We start from the raw sequence: 17,602 nt of genomic DNA, 5'->3' as shown, positions 1-17,602 counted from the left end.
GGCACATCTTGGAGTGTGCATTCCTTTACATGAAGCTTTTACACTCTGTTTAAAGATGGCCAAGAACACCGCAGGTACCAAGTGAACGAGGTAAGAACAAAGGTCCTATATATGTGATGATGATACTGATGTCAGGTTGTGGAGAGGAATGCATGTATGGGGACCACACTGTCTATTCTTCAGGCAAGAAACGCTTCCCTAGACAACTGGGAATGGGGTTCTCTCTAAGTGGACGAGGACTGTCAGACTTCTCCGTGGGATGCATCATATCCTAACAGCATCATATGGAGCACTTCTTCCTTTTGCACTCTTCTGGAGTCCCTTGACTAAGGCAGCAAATATTTATATACCTCAGAAGGAGCAAATGCTTTATCTATTTTCATCTTTCTTTTGTGCCAACCAGCAGCAGCAGACAGAGTGGGATTTTTCTGGTTGGTGATCAAACATCTCGGAGTAAATCCATTGGCAAAGACACCATAAATCATTTCTAATAATGGTTACAAAATGGAGAACTTTTCTGAACACAGAATAAAAATATTAAGGAACATGTCTCAAAGCTAAAGTCTTACTCTACAAATTAGGTTAAGGGTGTAATTACTCTTATTGAGGACATACTGGTGTCTCTCTACATGGTACTTGTGTGCATTGTTTCATGAGAGTGAGAAATTGTGGGGAAGAGATTAAAGACATCATTTTTTAGTTAATGCTAGTTAATATTGCAAAAGAAATACTGATCCTATTCTTCATTAATAAAAGAACTAATTCCAAAGCCAATTGTGTAAAATTTACTCATACCATCACTTCAACCTGTTTAAATACTTAACCTATATAGCTGATACTTCTGTGCATTAGACATTTATGGATATTAATTCCAAATCAAACAGGTATTAATTTTGTTGCTATTTGCTTTTTATTCCTCAGTCTAATCTCTTCCCAATAATTGCTCTTACACCAAATTAAACCAGCTGTGTCCAGGATTAAGTCTTAATGTATTTAAATGGGCCTTTATTAAAAGACATTATATAGGAGGGACTCTCTAGTCAAAAGATAAGCTGGACTTTCAGTAGCAAAGTTACATGAATTGGGAGCACCCAGCTAAAGACTTGTTTTTGCCAAAAAACTTTTATTTGATCCCTCATACCTTTGCCCTCATCTCACACTGCTCCATCTCTAACCCCTCCTCTGAGGTCACTCCACTTATTAACCCGTTAGGGGACTAATTTGAGTGTATAATAATAATTTAAAAAAAATTTAAAAAGTGATTGCTTTGTGCTGAATGAGGGGGTTGAATTGCCTTAGCTCACCTCCCATGGCACCATTTCCTGGGAGATGAAAGGTACAACTGTGCAGTCACAAATAGGTACAGGGAGAAATGTGGATGGAAAATTGTGTAAAGCTAATATTTTAAATGTAGAATGATGCTATGAGTGATATCTCCACTAAATAATTATTTAAAATAGCACTTGGTAGTTTCCAGGACTATAATTAATGCTAAATAGAGATTTATAAATTAAAGAATAGACATGGTGAAAATCCATTTCCTTATTTTCCTCCCTCCACCACCATGCGTTCCTTTCTAATGTAGACATAGGCAGATGTACTTTTTCTTCTTAAACATTTCAGCCAAAGTCTCATAACCTATCTAAAGAATGAAAAGCTGGATTGTACTGCTGGCTATTGTAGTCAGCACAGGAGAAACACAAAACCAGGACGTCTGCACCCAGGGGTATCCTGGCATCCCTGGCAATCCTGGGCACAATGGAATACCTGGTCGTGATGGACGTGACGGGTCAAAAGGAGACAAGGGAGATACAGGTACTACATTAAGAGTGAATCATTTAATATATCAAATGCAAGGCCATTCACTTCCAAATTTGTCTGTAGTTACTCTGCATGAATGGGATTATTCTGCCTTGCCTTCAGAAAACATTTCAGACATTTATCGTTTACCTGTTTGAAGAAGGAAATATAAAGAAAGGCTTAATAATGAAAGCAAGACAGAATTTACTATGGAGATGTCAGGTTCATGGTATAAAAAAGAAAAACAGTTCTACCTTCTATCATGGGAATATTTTCAAGTCTACTTGAAAATTTCAAAGCCTGCAAACCTACTCCTACTTCTCTGAGATAGAAACTATATTTCTGCAAAGAGCTTCAAGCCCACTAAACAAAAAAAGCAACAACTGATACCTTGTTTGGTGTAGTAGGAAGTATGCAGTGATGCAGAAGATTCCTCTTTCTTATCTAAATTATACATTTGTAGGACTTATTCTGAGTGTGCCTACTTGCTGTAACTCAAGAGTCACTAGAGTAAGTTCAGAAATGGAGACTATTGAACAACAGTGTAGGATTTATTATAGCCAGCAGGCTATAATGGAGATTTGTGTGAGATATCAAAGCCAGAGATAATCTCAGCATCCTAAAGCTAATCACTTCCATAATACCTTAAGCCTTAGGTTAATGACGGCCCTTGTATCCATGCTGGAATATCAAGGCCAGGGTGGCACAACGTGATGAATCTGCAGGCATGTGGACATATAACACTTCATCACCTGTTAAAATATAGAAAAAACCCAAAGATTTCCACAAGCATCTTAATAGGGACATACATTTAACTGCCCTTTTTTTTTCTGTATGCAGGGTTCCAGAAAGGTCTGAAAAATAGAAAACCTAAAGCTTTCTTATTTTCATTTATTTTCTGAAGGCCCTTCCTGCACACCACTGAGTTATCACGATACCATTGGATTCTGATAAACTCCCAAACTTTTTTCCTAAGTTCATCTGTTATGATGACTGTGCTGACTATTCTTTGTTGGAACAAAGTGTGGTGAATGCCACCATTCTTTATACTCTGTGTAGATACTTCTTTGTAGTTTAATACATGAGAAGTCATATTGTTCTTTACCAAGTCAATGAAATTTCAGCAGATGCTGGGATGCACCCATTGTTCAGGAAACTGCTAAAGAACTGTTCTCTGGTCCATATGGCTGGAGAACTACTCCTGGAGTGTGATTACAACCAAACTGCCAACTCTATTTTTCTTCTGTTGCTGCACTCAGGATGTATCCAGTTATTTGATCACGGGCCTCTTGGTCTTCTGTACTACCTCTGTACTACAAAAAAAACTTCTATAATTGCTCTCTGTAGAGCAGGGGAAAGTCCATGTCATGCTAGATACAGGCATCAAGAGTGTGAATGCCTTTGTCCTGGTTTAGGATACTGCTAGGCTTCCTGCCTCAGCAATTCTTTTTGCTCAACTTCCATGGATGGAGGCAACAAGAGAAGTTTTCACACTGTACATGTCTCAATAACTCACCTCTTTATGCCAAGGATTCATTCTGCATCCCAAAAGCACCATCCTCAAGTAGAGGTTCTCTGTTCTTTGTCAATCTCTCCATAAGATAAAAGCGCCAGCAGTGGCAGACACTAAAAGTCAGAAATAAGGGTATGCTTTACATTACTGTTTGGCCAGGCTTGAAGAGGAAGGATTAAAGAAGAACTCTTCCCAAATTTTCTGGTAATTTGTTTAATGAAAATCTGTGTTTTTATTTCTGTACTAGGCAAACCAGGAATTCCTGGCAGTCCAGGAAAAGACGGTGTCAATGGAGAGAAAGGTGAACAAGGTCAGAGAAATGTTTCAATTTAATATTTGGCTATGAACTGCTGCCCTTGTGTTTGTGAACTCATCATACAATCTCATCAATTTTAAATTCTCTCATTTCTAAATTGAAAACAGCAAACTGTACAAACAGCATTATTCCTAACAGGAGAAGCCAAAGGCTGTTGAACAGAATTGATCAGCTTCTTTTCCTGATGGATTGAGCATATGTTCTTTATGGGGGCTTTTGTCTATCAACAGCTAAAGCACCTTTCACATCAAGAGATCTTCACCTTCAAAACCTTGTGCAGTAACCAGAGCAGTTTTGAAGGCTTTGATCTTCAGATCCATGATGGCTGAAGGATAAATAAAGCACAGGGCGACAAATAACCAGGACAAAAAGCCTTTGGCTGTGCTGCAGTAGCAATCTACTTAACCCAAGAAAAGTAGAAATTAAATGTAGAAATTATAGAAACGTCATGTAGATATTATAGAAATATGTGGCAAGCAAGTTCAGGGTGTTGTAAAAAAAAACCCTTCCTCTTCCTCTGATTAAATGGCGAACCTTCTCACCCATTTTATACACCAAAGGCTGTAAAAAAGTGTGGACAGATGCTGCTTTTGTACGAGATGATATGAGCTGTCAGTGTTATCATCAGCCCAAAGACAACCTTCCTTTCTTTGAGCTTATTTTTGCTGCTGCCAGCCAGAGTACCTGTTTTCTAACAAAATAACAGGCTCTTCAGATATTATGCTTATCCTGAACTTAAATGTATGAGAAATTGTGTGTACAGTGAGCACAGCATGCACAGTGGAGACGCACACCTGCACATGTATCACCTCATGATGCAACTCAGTTTGAGCCTTCTAATGGAGGATCAGAAGAAAGTTGTGGAGTTGTTTTGTTTTGGTTTTATTATTTGGGTTTTTTTTTTTGTTTGTTTTCCTTTAGGAACCAATGGGACTGTTGAAGAGAAGGGGAACAAAGGAGATAAAGGAGAAAGAGGACCACCTGGGAAACTGGGACCAAAAGGATTTATAGGATCAGTGGGTTACAAAGGTCAGAAGGGAGAGCTGGGACTGCAAGGACAAAAGGGGTTAAAAGGAGACATTGGACCTATAGGTCCAAAAGGGACAAAGGGTGAAATTGGTCATCCTGGAAGAGTTGGTTTCCCAGGGCCGATTGGCCCGATTGGTAATCCAGGTCCTAAAGGTAATGTTGGAGCTATAGGGCCACAGGGTAATCCAGGAGTTCAGGGGGAAAGAGGCTTGAAAGGAGACAGAGGAGACAAGGGGAACGTAGGTGCCCCAGGAGTCCTGCCAAGGAGTGCTTTCAGTGTCGGCCTTACAGCCAACACCAAGTTTCCCCCTCCGAATCGCCCGATCAGGTTTGACAAGGTGCTGTACAACAGTCTGAACGACTTCAACTCAGCTACGGGCAAGTTCACCTGCAAACACCCCGGTGTTTACTATTTCACCTACCACATCACCGTCTACTCAAGGAATGTGCGGGTAGCTCTCGTTAAGAACGGCATCAAGATGCTGCACACAGCGGACAGGTACCAGAGCGGGGAGGACCAGGCCTCGGGAGCCACCATCCTGGAGCTGCAGGGAGGAGACGAGGTGTGGCTGCAGGCCCACCAAGGAGAGGCTTACAACGGGCTGTTTGCAGATGGCGATGACGATACCACCTTCTCTGGGTTCCTCCTGTTCAGCACCGCTGACCCGCTGGAGCCACTGCTGCCGCCCACCCTGTAACTCCGCGTTATCCCTGCATGCTGCATGCCTGCGCCCTTCAGCCCTCCCTGTTGTTATCTGCTCGACAATTCCTGCTGGATTCAACAGAAAGTGGATGGTTTCAGGAACAGCTTCTGCGCAAGAGAGGACAAGTCTTCAGAATCTACAGTGCTGGGCTTAACACATTAGTGGTTTGGCGACTTACTGTAGGCATTCACAGGGGTGTGCACCCCAGTTCTGAAGAAAAATATTTAAAGCAAAGAGAGATGAAATAAAAGACAAATGTTCTAGAATTATGTAGTGTGGGACATCTTGTATAAACAAGAAGCAACAGTTATTTCCAAGCCGGTTTATGTCTTCCAATGTGGCATGTGTAGATGGACTTGAAACTCGGTTAGTTTGCACCCAGCCACTTTAAAATAATTTGTAAGCTTGAAATTAGTGTAGTTTAATACCTCCACAGAAACTGCTTGCTGTGTGGCACAAGCAAGTTTCACTGTTTCATTTACAGCTTTTAAACATGGTTCTTTGCTCTCTGTGTAGTCACAGGTCTGAAACTGAGCAAAATGGAGCGATAGGAGGAAGTGCCATGTGGATTCTCTCATGAGGGCAGGTATTCAAGGCCAGTGCAAAACTACAGGATAAAGCTGCTGTACTTCAGAATTACAGAACAAATTCTCCCAGATTAAAGATAATATTTAATCAACACTGAAGCAGACATGCCAAAGAACTGATCAAGAGGTATTTCCTGTGCCATAAAACATCTCTCATTTTTCCCCCAGATTTTCTTCCCCACTCCCATTTCTTTTTCTTCCCCACTCCCAACTCCCCCTCTTTCTTCTAAAACTCAAAAATTATTAAAAAGAAACGTTGGGAAGTCTCATTCACTTCTCTTAGAAGAGAATAAAGTCGAGATGCCAATGGAGATGGGTCAGCATCATGAAATTCAGTGCCAATGCAGTGTTGGGAGCACAAAGCCTGGCTTCCCACAGCACCCCAGGGTGCCAGGGGAATGTGGACATGTCCCAGCAGTAGCTGAACCCCGAGTGTGGATCACAGAGCCCAGAAGGAAAGGGCTCGGTGGGTTAATTCAGGAGGGACAGCTGCACTTCTCAAGTGACAGCGAGGGAGATACATGGGCACTCCGGCGGAGGAACGGGCTATTTTTCAGCTAGACGAAGTTTTTTCCCCGTAAGCCACACGCTACAAGTTTGTATCACAGGAACATCTAGACCGAACAAACGCTTTAAGAGGGCCCCAGGTTCAGCTGGAGAAGGAGTAGGCCAGCTATCAGCCAGCAGAGGCCCCGGCGCGGCCGCATCGGGCGCTGGTGACCGGGAAGCGAGGCACGCCGAGGCAGCGCCGGGAGCCCAGGGCAGAGGCGCCCGACGGCCTGCGGGGCGGTGGGAGCCCGGAGCTCCGCCTCGCTCCGCCTCGCTCCGCCTCGCTCCGCCTCGCTCCGCCTCGCTCCGCCTCCTGCTGCCGCTCCTCCCCTCGGCGCGGACGCGCGGAGGTCGCGGCCGAGCCGGGCCCGCTCCGCCGCGCTGCGCTCGCCATGCTGGGCGGCTGCCGGCGGGCGCTGCCCGCGGCGCTGGGCCGGGCGCTGCGGGGCCGGGCGGCGGGGCAGGGCGGCCGGGCCGTCAGCACCAGCTGGTGCCCCGTGGGCACCGCCTTCGATGCGAAGCAGCAGCAGCAGCCGCTGCGCGGCGGCGCGGCGGGCAGGGACACGGTGAGCGGCGGGAGGGGAGGGCCGGGCCTGCTGCGGCAGGAGGCGGCCCCGGCTGCTGCCAGCCTCGTGCTTTGCTCTGCTTGTCTGAACCGTTTCAAGGGGATTTTTTGGGGGGATAATTTTTCTCTTGTGTGTATTTTTTTTTAAAATAAGAGTTTATTTTAGTTGTAGCAAACCCAAACGTTGTGGCTTTTGGACACAGAAGCGTTTGCCAGTGATGGCCTTGTGCGTGGGAACGCTTTGAGCCCGGGTGGTGCCCATATGTCCATGAAGTGAGGTTACCCCTTCCATTAGCCCTTCCCTGCCCGCCCTGCCCTGGCTGTGCCGTCGTTCCCGTGCCAGTGCTTAAGGAGCAGCCACGCTGCTCGCGTCCCCTTGCTTGGGCGTTATTCTTCTTGTTTTTTACCTGTGGCCAAAAAAGGGTTTGTTCGCTAATTTATTGACACTTGGGTTTTCTGATGCGTAACTTTCTAGGGTGAGTCGGGGACGTTTGTTAATGTGTGTCCAGGGAATCTACAGGCTCCCGGAGAGGGTAAGATGGCACAGTGCATACACAAGAGGTGAAGCGGTAAAATCCAGGTGTTTGCCTGCTGACTCAGCTGTTCCTGCCATGGTGCCCAGCCTGGTGGAGCTGTTGAACTTTGGGTTTTAGAGAGGACAAATCGAACCTCGGTTTACAATCTGGCACTTGCTTGGGAAACCTTTCTTCAGGTTCTCATGCCTCTGCAAGCACACTGCTGTAAGTCTTCAGGAAATGATCCAGTTAAATATTGGCCATTTGGCTGGTCTAGGGAATGGGTTCCAGATGATTCACTTAACTCACAGCTCTTTTGGAATAGAGGTGTGTATTTCAGGCTCACAAAGAGGCTGTGCCAGGTAGCATGTAAATGCTGAGACCAAGCGAAGACAAAAATGTTTCAGCCATGCAGCCCATGCCATTAAAGAGCAGAGAGAACTGCATCAGGCTTCATTTTTTTTTGTTTTTTTTTTTTGTAATTTTAAAATTTTTATGTTGAACTTGATATCATATGTAAGAGGAGTTCCATGGCTAATTTATCTCTTAAGAAGTGATACATCCTGGTCACGGAGCACTGCATGTGCAGGAAGAGCTCACTTGGGAAGTGGTGATGATGTAGGGCAGCAGGAAGAGCTGGAGCTCCCAGGGGTGTTGGAGGACACTGCATCCTCTGGCTGAGGATCTGAGTGAAGGGGCAGTCTCGAGTGTCTTACACAGCAAACATTATTCAAGAGTGCTGTGATACAAGTATATTTATATTTGTGTGCACGCATGTATAGATATAAAAATACCTTCTTCAGTGTTCACTTCAGTCCAGTTCCCGTTTCCAAATAATTAATTAAAACATGGGAAGTGTGAGGAAAAGTTTTCTTTCTTTAGTAAAAAACAGGAGGTGCTTTTAGAAACAGTGACAGCAAGAAAATAGGAAAAAGCGACCCAAAATGTTCCAGATGTGTACTTGAAGGGTTGCTTTTGCTTCACAATATATACTTGTACAGATGACCTGTCAATTTGTAGCTTTTTGTTTCATTTGGGTAAATACTAGCAAGCTATAGGCAAACCTGCAGCTGACTGCTGCAATACAAAGAGTTTGCAGAAAGTGGGTTATAAACTGAGTGGACTGCAGATTGGAAAATCCAGATTGTGATTTTTATATACTGAGGTTGAATTTGGGAAGGGATAGATGTTGTGTGAAATCACGTAGCTTTCACTGTTCAGTGCTGGTTCGGGGGGTGATGAGATGCTCGTGTTGTACTTGGGCAGTTGCAAAGGGAGTGTATTGCTTAAAGAGATGTTGCTTTAACTTAAATGAAATCAAGGAGTTACTAGGATAAGGTTTTTCACCCAGGGGGTGGTTGGGCACTGGAACAGGCTCCCCAGGGAAGTGATCGCAGCACCAAGACTGGCAAAGTTCAGGAAGTATTTGGATGGTGCTCTCAGGCACATGGTGTGACTCTTGGGGAGGTTGCTGTGTAGGGCCAGGAACTGGACTTCAGTGGTCCTTGTGGGTCACTTCTGTCATGTTAAATAAAACAAAAACCTTTTCCAACCAGTTTTAAAATGATAATATAAAAGCAAATCTTTAATTGAAAGCCTTCAAGATGCACAACATGGTGATATGTACACATGATCCAATAGTGCTACAGTTTCTATAAGGTTAGTCAATTAGTATGCCTATCAAATATTGTCCAATTAGAAGAGCAGTTGGGTTACATAATTTTCCCTCTGGGTTCAACCCCATTGGAGCCTTCTCGCCCTGCCCCCAGTCTTCTAACTCTACATTTTACTGTGTCTCTGCTACATGGTGCAAAATAAAGTGTCCTTGCTAAACTAAGAGGCGAGACTAAACAGAGTTTCAAGAATGCTTCAGTAGAAGTTTGTTTGCTGTGAGAAAGGGAGCTGGAAAAGTACTAGAAGTTACAACTATGTTTTAACAGTCTACAAAGCTACAAATACATGAAGAATACATAAAACCTGAAAATCTTTAGGCATCACTTCCAACTCAGGGGATTCTGTGATTCTTTGAAATCTTTTTATTGTTGTAGGTCTGCACTGTGGAATTTCTCTATATGCTAGCATTAGGAATTTTGTTTGATCAGTGGTAGAACCTAAGTCTCTTCCACAAATGTAAAACATAAATGCCATCTGCATTTACCCTGCACAAATGTGTTTACCTTGCCCTGTGGGACAGAGCCAGGCTTGACAGGAACTTCAGGAATAAAACTGTTCATTCCACAAACATTTTCACTGGTTGTTGATTATTTCTTTGAGGTCTGCTTCCAGTATTGGGGGCTCATTTAGTGAGCCTGAGACAACTGCCCAATTGTCTGCAATCTCTTGTTATCTGGTGCTGCTGGCCAGTGAAGTGTTACAATATGCTAGCTAGGGTCACTTTGGTAAAATTCTGTGGTGATAATTCAGTCTTGAGACAAAGGTGCAGAAATCAAGGAGGGCAATAGTGACGTGTTTTTCATTGTGTTCTGCACTGCAGGGTCTGTTTGGTGTTCCAGAACTGAGCTGTCCAGAAGGATTTCAAGAAGCACAGGACAAAGCATTGCAAGATTCAGAGCAGCTCGTCCAGAAGGCATGTTCAACACCCCCTGGGCCAGAGACTGTGATGATCTTTGATCAGCTTTCAGATAGCCTGTGCAGAGTAGCAGACTTGGTACGTTACTTTCTTATTTTTACATCAATTCTTTTAAACTGGCTGAGCTTATACCATGGTCCATTTTATGATTTTCTGCACTGAAGTAAATAGCAGATCCAGCTCCGTGAAGTTTTATGTTAAGACAGAAAATGAAATTGATTGAAAGTGAATTACAAAGGCTTTTAGCAAATGATAGCTAAGTACAAATCCTGTCAAACAGTCCAGTTATTTTTAAGACAGATGCAAGAATAATATAGAAGCCACAACAAGAAAAACAACAGTGAAATCATACTTGTGTTTCAGCTGCAATATTAATACATAAGCTCTCCAGCATCACTTATATTGTGGAAAAGAGGGATTTGATTTCAGAGTTAAAGTTGGAGTGGCAATACACGTGTTTTAAGTTATGATTATTTATAGGTGAAGGTCCATAAAGAACTTTGAGAGTAAAAGCAGCAGATGAAACTCAACAGTATCACTTTTTTATTAACACAAGAAAGGGCAGGAATTTCTTAGATTGTAGTTTTTGTGGTCCACAGATTTAGAGTACTTGGTCTGATACTTTGCATCACAAAATTTTAAGTTTAGTAGAGCATTTCATACTGCTCTCTGGAAGTTTTCCTGAGGTATATATCTTATCAAAGCATCATTCTTTGGTTGAAGGAAGCAGAAGCAACCTTCATACTGAAATCAGTTCTTAGTGAATAGGTCAGTGAGTTTTTTGAGGTCACTTGGGTTTTCACACTTGAATGTCTCTGTGTTTTTGGTTCTTGAATCTTGTTTCTTATTCTTCTGTAGATTTAAGACATCTTTTGTGCCAGGCACCTTTTCCTTCTGAAAATACTTACAAGCTCTGTCGAGTCACTAATTCTTATGTTTTGTATAGACTATGCCTAATTCTGCTTAATCAATCAATACCTAAGTAAAACATTAATGTCAGAATTCAATGGCCATAGTTTCGTATCAGTTTCCTGAGTTAAAATTATCTTCTTTGTGCTATATTCAGGCATTTTATGTTCACCGATGCACAGCTTGCCGAACTGTCTGGAAGTTATTTTGTGATTGTTTTCTGTTGTTAGGAATTTTGATATCTGTCATTCAGCACCTTTTCTGTCAGTATTTTACAGGATTTAAATAAAGGAATATTAAGAAGTAAAAATTTTAAGTGTGTAACATTTTTAAGGGTGCCTTTTCAATCAAACTGCAATCATACTTTAGACTGTCAGCATGTTGCATGTACTTTCTGTAAAATTGTGCTTAATGTCTTGAGTATATTCTTAGACTTTAAATATGTTCCTGATCTTTTAAGTCTCTCATTTCTATGCTAAAACTGCCCTAAATAAATGTCAGCAGTCCTGGAAGCCCCTAGCTCCCCAGCCCCTTCTAGCCTTATGAACTCCCTGAAGTATTTGGAGATTTACAAAAAAAATCAGTATTTCTTCCTGTTAGGAAATACCCACATTTGGTGGTGTACTTTCTTCTTTACTAGAAAATTTAGTTTTAAAAATCTTGTTTAATAACATTTAAATATGTTGGAGTAGTTCTGTGTTAAGAACTCTTAAGTTACACACTACTTAAAATGTTTTAAGAAGTGTGTGAATTAATGATGTTTATTGTAAAGACACAGGCACTGTGTGGTTTAATAATTGTCAGCAAAGTTTTCCAATCAGCTTTATGTTTTAGACCAAAAAGGCAAATTCTACAAAATGATTGCATAGAATGGTAGAAATAAATGTTCATATAAGTGGAACTGCTTGAATGCAATTTATTTATATTTTTTTTTAAATTTTTTAAAAATAATTTTTCTTTGTCTTTTTTTAATTTGTCTTTTTTGCCTCACTGTTTTCCTCTTCTGTTGTGTTAGGCTGATTTTGTAAAAGTTGCTCACCCTGACTTTGCATTCAGAGAGGCTGCTGAAGAAGCTTGCAGGAACATTGGTACCGTGGTAGAGAAGTATGTTTTTTTTTTTTTTTCTTTTAATTTCCATATGCAGTTTTAAAAATTACTGTATGATCATCTATGAACACAGCAATCATCCGAAATATTTGTGCCTGGGAACAGTGTCAGTCTTCTGAAATTATTCACGTATTATCTTGAGAGGCGCATAAACTATTGTGTGCATGTGTTTCGTTGCCCACTGTATCCCACCTGGGAGTGCGGGATAACATGCCAGCGAATCCAGTTGACACAGTGTTCTCTGCATGGGGACAGTGCTTGGTGTGTGGAAATGTTCCGGGCATGGTAAGCTCTTAGTCTGTCCCAGTGGCGGTCAGCAGCACATTTATCTGGTGGCAAACTTGAGCACAGGTTTTCCTTTATGGGAGTCCTTTCAAAGTAAGGATTAGAAAACTGTTCTCTCACCTTTATGCTCTCACCATGATTATCTTTGTTCATAAAAAAATAAGCAGTCAGTGTTAGACTTGCTCATATTGCCACAAAATACTGTCCAAAAGTATTTTTCTGTCAGATGCACAAGACCTGTTTCCATGCTGGTTTGTCCACACGTGGTCTGTACAGAAATTTTCAACTTTTTAACTGTGGTTGTGAACCCGCAAGCATTTTGAAAATACAGTCCTTGGGTTTGAATGTTGTTTCGTTGAATACTGCCTTTGCATGAGTAATGCCAAGAAACTGAAATATTAGTGTGTTGCTAATGCATGATTCTTTTACTCTGTATCTTTTCAGGTTAAATACAGATGTTGAACTGTGTCAGAGTCTGAGACGTCTGCTAGCTGATGAAACTGTAATGAGTTCCTTAGATCCAGAAACCAGGTACTTATTAATGCTTATAGATCTTTATAGATAATAAATAGAATCTTGTAGGGTTAAATTCTTAGATGATATATATTGTTCCTTATTGTACCTATATTTTGTGTTTTCTTGAATTACTAAATGCAGCTTTTGGAAAACCAACCACATCTCCATTATTAATTTATTAGTCACTACCAAATTACTTACACAGGAATTAGGAAGTTTGTGGTTGTGTAATGTTGGAGAGTGTCTGTGACTGTGGAGCACAAGATATATTTATCCTGTATTACTGAGATCTTGCAAGAACAAAAAAATGAAAACTTAAGAGTTTCTTCAATAATATTCTTTTGATTAAAATTATGTACTGTACTGTGGTGTATATATCAATGTTTTTAGGAATAAAATTAGAGAGCAGACTATATAACTTGATTTCACTTTATAGAAGTTTATTTATATTTTTCAAAATCAGATTAGCAGTATATTTATTGAAAGGTTACTTTATGATTGCTGTAATAGGTTTTATTCACTGTTTATGCAGTTACGGTTGTGAATTATTTATTCACTGACATGGTTAGACAAGCTTAATGTATAAGTTATTTCCTTCTTCTTTCTTTCACCATGATCAAGGATGTTAGATTTGGAAAGGTGTTTTTCTGATGTTAGGATAAATATGCTGTGAAAGGAAATTAAAATGGTAATTTGCACATACTGGTTGAACGTCTAGATTAAGGTACTGGAATTATTTTGAAGGATATTTTCAAAGCAGATGACTAATCTAAGAACAAAGGACAAATTGTTTCTCACTGAGTAAATTGTTAAGGACCTAAAACATAGGAAATCTTTGTCCCTAATAAAAACATGCATATAACTATGGCATTATTCTCTGTGAAAGACATGAAACATAAATAACTACTAAAGGCAGAATCTGTTAAAGAATGATGCTTGCTATCAAATGAGGCTATTTTAACAGGGATTTACTGTATTTTTAGGCGAGTGGCAGAACTTTTTATGTTTGATTTTGAGATCAGTGGCATTCATTTGGATGAAGAAAAGGTAATTTCTGGCTACAATGTATGAACAGAAATTTGTCTGTCTAAAAAAGACCAGATAATGAAATATGTGGGACGTGAAATCATGTGATTCTGAGTCAGTTTGTCCTGTGTGGAATTTTGTCGCCTTAGAAGTGATGAATTTTGTCTGTTTTAAATCACTTCTAAAGATAGTTTTTAGATGGTTGGTTGTTCTTCCTAGTTTGGTCCTCATCATTCCTTTCATTCTGAGGAGTTAAAAGCAAGTCCTGGAATCCTATTTTCTTTCTTGGCTGTCTGCATCAGATATTTAAAATAGCTACTCAACTATCAGAACAACATACTTACAGAGACGGAAAAGCAGCACTCCGTGCACCTTTGATGACAGGTTAATCAAGTGGAATGTGTTAGAAGGGATCAGGTCTGTGTTCAGGCACTCCTGGCGTGCTCACATAACCAGAAGTTGTAAATCTTGTTCAAAACTGAGTATCTGGGCATTGTCTGATTATCTGTCTTGGAGCCTTTACGTACTTTCGCAGTAGTTAGTGATGGGTTTTCCAAACCCAGCAGCTTACACCATACTTTGTGGTATGGATCCTCTGTCTGTTCATAGTTCATGTCATTGTATAAACTTAATTCCTTGTTCATTGGAGTCATCCCCTCCAAAAAGATCTATACAAAAGCTCTTCTACCAGATTTATGCTACAGAGTTATTCTAAAGATCATGGTTTTGATGGTGTTTTGTGACCCAGAAAATGGTTCTAGAATATGTTTTTACAGTTAGTTTGTCCAAAGAACAACCCTGAAATTTCAGCTCTGGGGTTTATGTCTGATTTGAGTATTGGTTCTATGGTGCTTCACCTCTTTTCAGTTACAATTTCACTTATTTTTGCAGGTTTTCCTCTTCCTTCCCTGCCTATCCCACTTTTCTTGGTTGCTGCTCAGTGTTTCTTTTCAATTCTTATTTAAGACTTTAGAAATCCTTCCCTGTTGTAAGTTGAAGATTACTTCTGCTACAGAGGACTTCTGCTTTTTGAAAGGAAACTCAAAAGATATATTTTCAAGAGAAAGGGTGGGAATGGGAGGACGGAGATCATGTTATGTCATTCTTTGGACTTTACAAATTACGTTGTATCTGTACCCTCAGCCTTTGTTTTTTTGAGCTATGAACACACAGACAATAGAGACCATACTCTGCTAATGTGAGCATGTTCACTGAAGCAAATCTCGCATGATTAAATGTGTGTAATGCTGTAATGATGGTGATAAAACTCTAAATCACAAACTCCTAAGAGAAGGATTGAAATTCTATAAATATTTTATGATCTCCAGAAAACAACACAATACAAACAGGAAAAAGAGAAATTTAATTCTATATATATATTTTCGGATATTTCTCTCAAAGATGCTTCTTTTTTTTATTCAGTGTTTTACATAGCAATCAGTTACAAGGTAGCAAAACTTACTTAAATTCTGCTCAAACTCCACTGTACATTTTCTTACTGCAGAAACATGGGCATTTCCTTTGAAATTTCAATGCTTTATGAGCATCTGATCTTGTTGACTTGCCCTGCATTATGACTTTGTTGACTTTGTAGGTATAATTTTAAGTGTTGTATTTTCTGCTTCATTTTTGAAAGTCTTCTAAGGTTTAAAAACGTCGAGTTCTGCTTGTACTGTGCCTGAAGATGTTATTCTGTGCTTTATTTTTCTTACAGCGTAAAAAGGCAGTCGACCTCAACGTCAGAATTTTGGATTTATGTAATGAATTTCTGATAGGAACTCACATTCCCAACAAGATTGACAAACATGTCCTGCCAGAGCATATTCGGTATAATTTTACAGCCGAAGGCAATTACTTACAAGTGGCTGGTCTGCATGCTGATTGTCCTGATGATCTGGTTTGTATTCCCTGACTTTACTTTGGCATCCTCTATACCAGAACTGCATATCAGTTATTTGACTTGTTAGTGAGGCAAATGCCTGTGGTTTGTGGTTATGCTGTTACTACTAATAATGAAAAACTTTCATAGAATGTGATAATGGCATATTTGATAGCAGCAGGCATGAAATAATGGCTGTGCAGATCCTGAAAGCTGCAGGCAGAAGAATGGCAGATACGGGATTTTAGGCAAGCACACTTCAGTTTATTCAGAGGTGGGATCCCAGGAAATGCAATTCTGAAGGGCAGAGGAGCTCAAGAAAGCAGGTAGTTCCTTGAAGGCAGCATCCTCCAAGTGTGTGAGAGTATTGAGATGCTCAGTGTTAATGCAGCCTGATCCTTAAAAAGCCAAGCAGTTGTATCAGGAACCAGGCTTGACAAGCTGACACCTCTTAACAGAGCTTCATCTCCAAGAGATAGCGTATGTGGAGTGGGAGAAGGTACAAGATCCAGGGGAGGAATGCAGACACATTGCCTGCATGTGTAGGGGGTGGTGTTGGAAAGGTCAAAGCTCAACTGCAGTTGTGACTTGGAAGAGACATCAAAAGCAATGAGAGCAATTACTGCTGCATTGGTACTAAGAGCCTGAGCAAGGAAAACATGGACTCAGTGCTGAGTAAGGTGGGTGACAGTGGCAGCAGATATATAAGGCTGAGATGCTCATCACTTTCTTTTGCCTCAGTGTTCATCAGTCACTTTAGTCCAGGGTAGGAGATTACAGTTTGGATTGGTGGGCAACCAGATAGGTAAAAAAACTGATTTCATGATCAGTCTCAGAGAGTAGTGGTTGAAATGCACCCTACAGGAAGATTGGTAATGGAAGAGCTCTTGCAGGCGTCTGTCCTGGGTTCCCTGATTTACACCTTTATCAGTGACGTAGAGGAAGTGACAGAAGGCTTGCCTACCAGATTTGCAGGAGAGAGCAAATAGGGAGGAACAATCGGTACACTTGAAGGTCAAGGCTGACATTCAGAGTGGCCTAAAAGCTGGAATAATGGTTCAGTGGCAGTCTTACGTAATTCAGAGAGGACAAGAGCAAAATCATTCACCTGGAAGTAGAGGATTCCTGGTTATAGGACAGGCTGGCACTGCCTGGTTGAGTCTGATTTGTGGCAAAGACCCACAGTGTTGGTGAGCAGCAAGCTGAGCATGAGCCAGCAGTGACCCTGGCAGCAAAAGGGGCCAACATCATCTGGACTTCCCTCAGAGACTGAGGGAAGAGATTCTAGCCCCACTCTTCAGGAGTGTCTTCAGCAGAGGCCACCAAGATGGGCAGCAACTCAAGTGCTTGCACTGTGAGGGAGGGCAGAGGGATTTGGGCTTGTTCACCCTGTAGCAGAGGTGGTTTGAGGGGACCCTGGCAGCACCCTGCCAGTACTTACAAGGATGGAGTGGAGAAAAGAGAGCCAGGCTCTTCAGCACGGTGCATGACAGGAGAACAAGTGTCAAAAGGCTCAAGCTGAGATGAGAAATGCCAGTTGGAGAAGTTTTTCCTGCTGATGATACCCAAACAGTGAAATAGTGAGGTCATGCTGTCTCCCATATGTGCAGGGTTTCAGGTGCAGAATTGAACAGGCTTTGTGTGACTTGGTTTTAGCTCACAGCTGTCTCTGCCTTGTGCAGGAGGTGGGATTAGAGACCTCATGAAGTCCC

At 41.3% G+C, this 17,602-nt stretch overlaps 2 protein-coding genes across 4 annotated transcripts in view; both read left to right on the top strand.

Moving 5' to 3' along the window:
- LOC136285922 (complement C1q and tumor necrosis factor-related protein 9A-like) lies at positions 1-5,617 on the top strand. Its single transcript, XM_066177433.1, has 4 exons — positions 1-90; positions 1,624-1,815; positions 3,561-3,623; positions 4,551-5,617. The coding sequence occupies exons 2-4, from the start codon at positions 1,650-1,652 to the stop codon at positions 5,354-5,356; spliced, it is 1,035 nt and encodes a 344-aa protein (XP_066033530.1). The 5' UTR covers positions 1-90; positions 1,624-1,649; the 3' UTR covers positions 5,357-5,617.
- Positions 5,618-6,871: 1,254 nt separating this feature from the next.
- The window catches only part of MIPEP (mitochondrial intermediate peptidase), a 67,253-nt gene continuing 56,522 nt past the window's right edge, over positions 6,872-17,602 (top strand). For all 3 annotated transcript variants that reach the window (XM_066175882.1, XM_066175881.1, XM_066175883.1), the window contains exons 1-6: positions 6,872-7,064; positions 10,073-10,246; positions 12,093-12,181; positions 12,914-13,000; positions 13,969-14,032; positions 15,726-15,908. In XM_066175882.1, the coding sequence (XP_066031979.1) occupies positions 6,891-7,064; positions 10,073-10,246; positions 12,093-12,181; positions 12,914-13,000; positions 13,969-14,032; positions 15,726-15,908 (771 nt within the window). In that variant the 5' untranslated portion in view covers positions 6,872-6,890. The remainder of the gene's footprint in view (positions 7,065-10,072; positions 10,247-12,092; positions 12,182-12,913; positions 13,001-13,968; positions 14,033-15,725; positions 15,909-17,602) is intronic.

This window comes from Chamaea fasciata, unplaced genomic scaffold, assembly GCF_029207755.1.
Source record: "Chamaea fasciata isolate MVZ Bird 193981 ecotype frontalis unplaced genomic scaffold, bChaFas1.0.hap1 SCAF_2, whole genome shotgun sequence".
Taxonomy (NCBI): Eukaryota; Metazoa; Chordata; class Aves; order Passeriformes; family Sylviidae; genus Chamaea; species Chamaea fasciata.
This window is presented reverse-complemented; position numbering and strand designations above follow the sequence as displayed.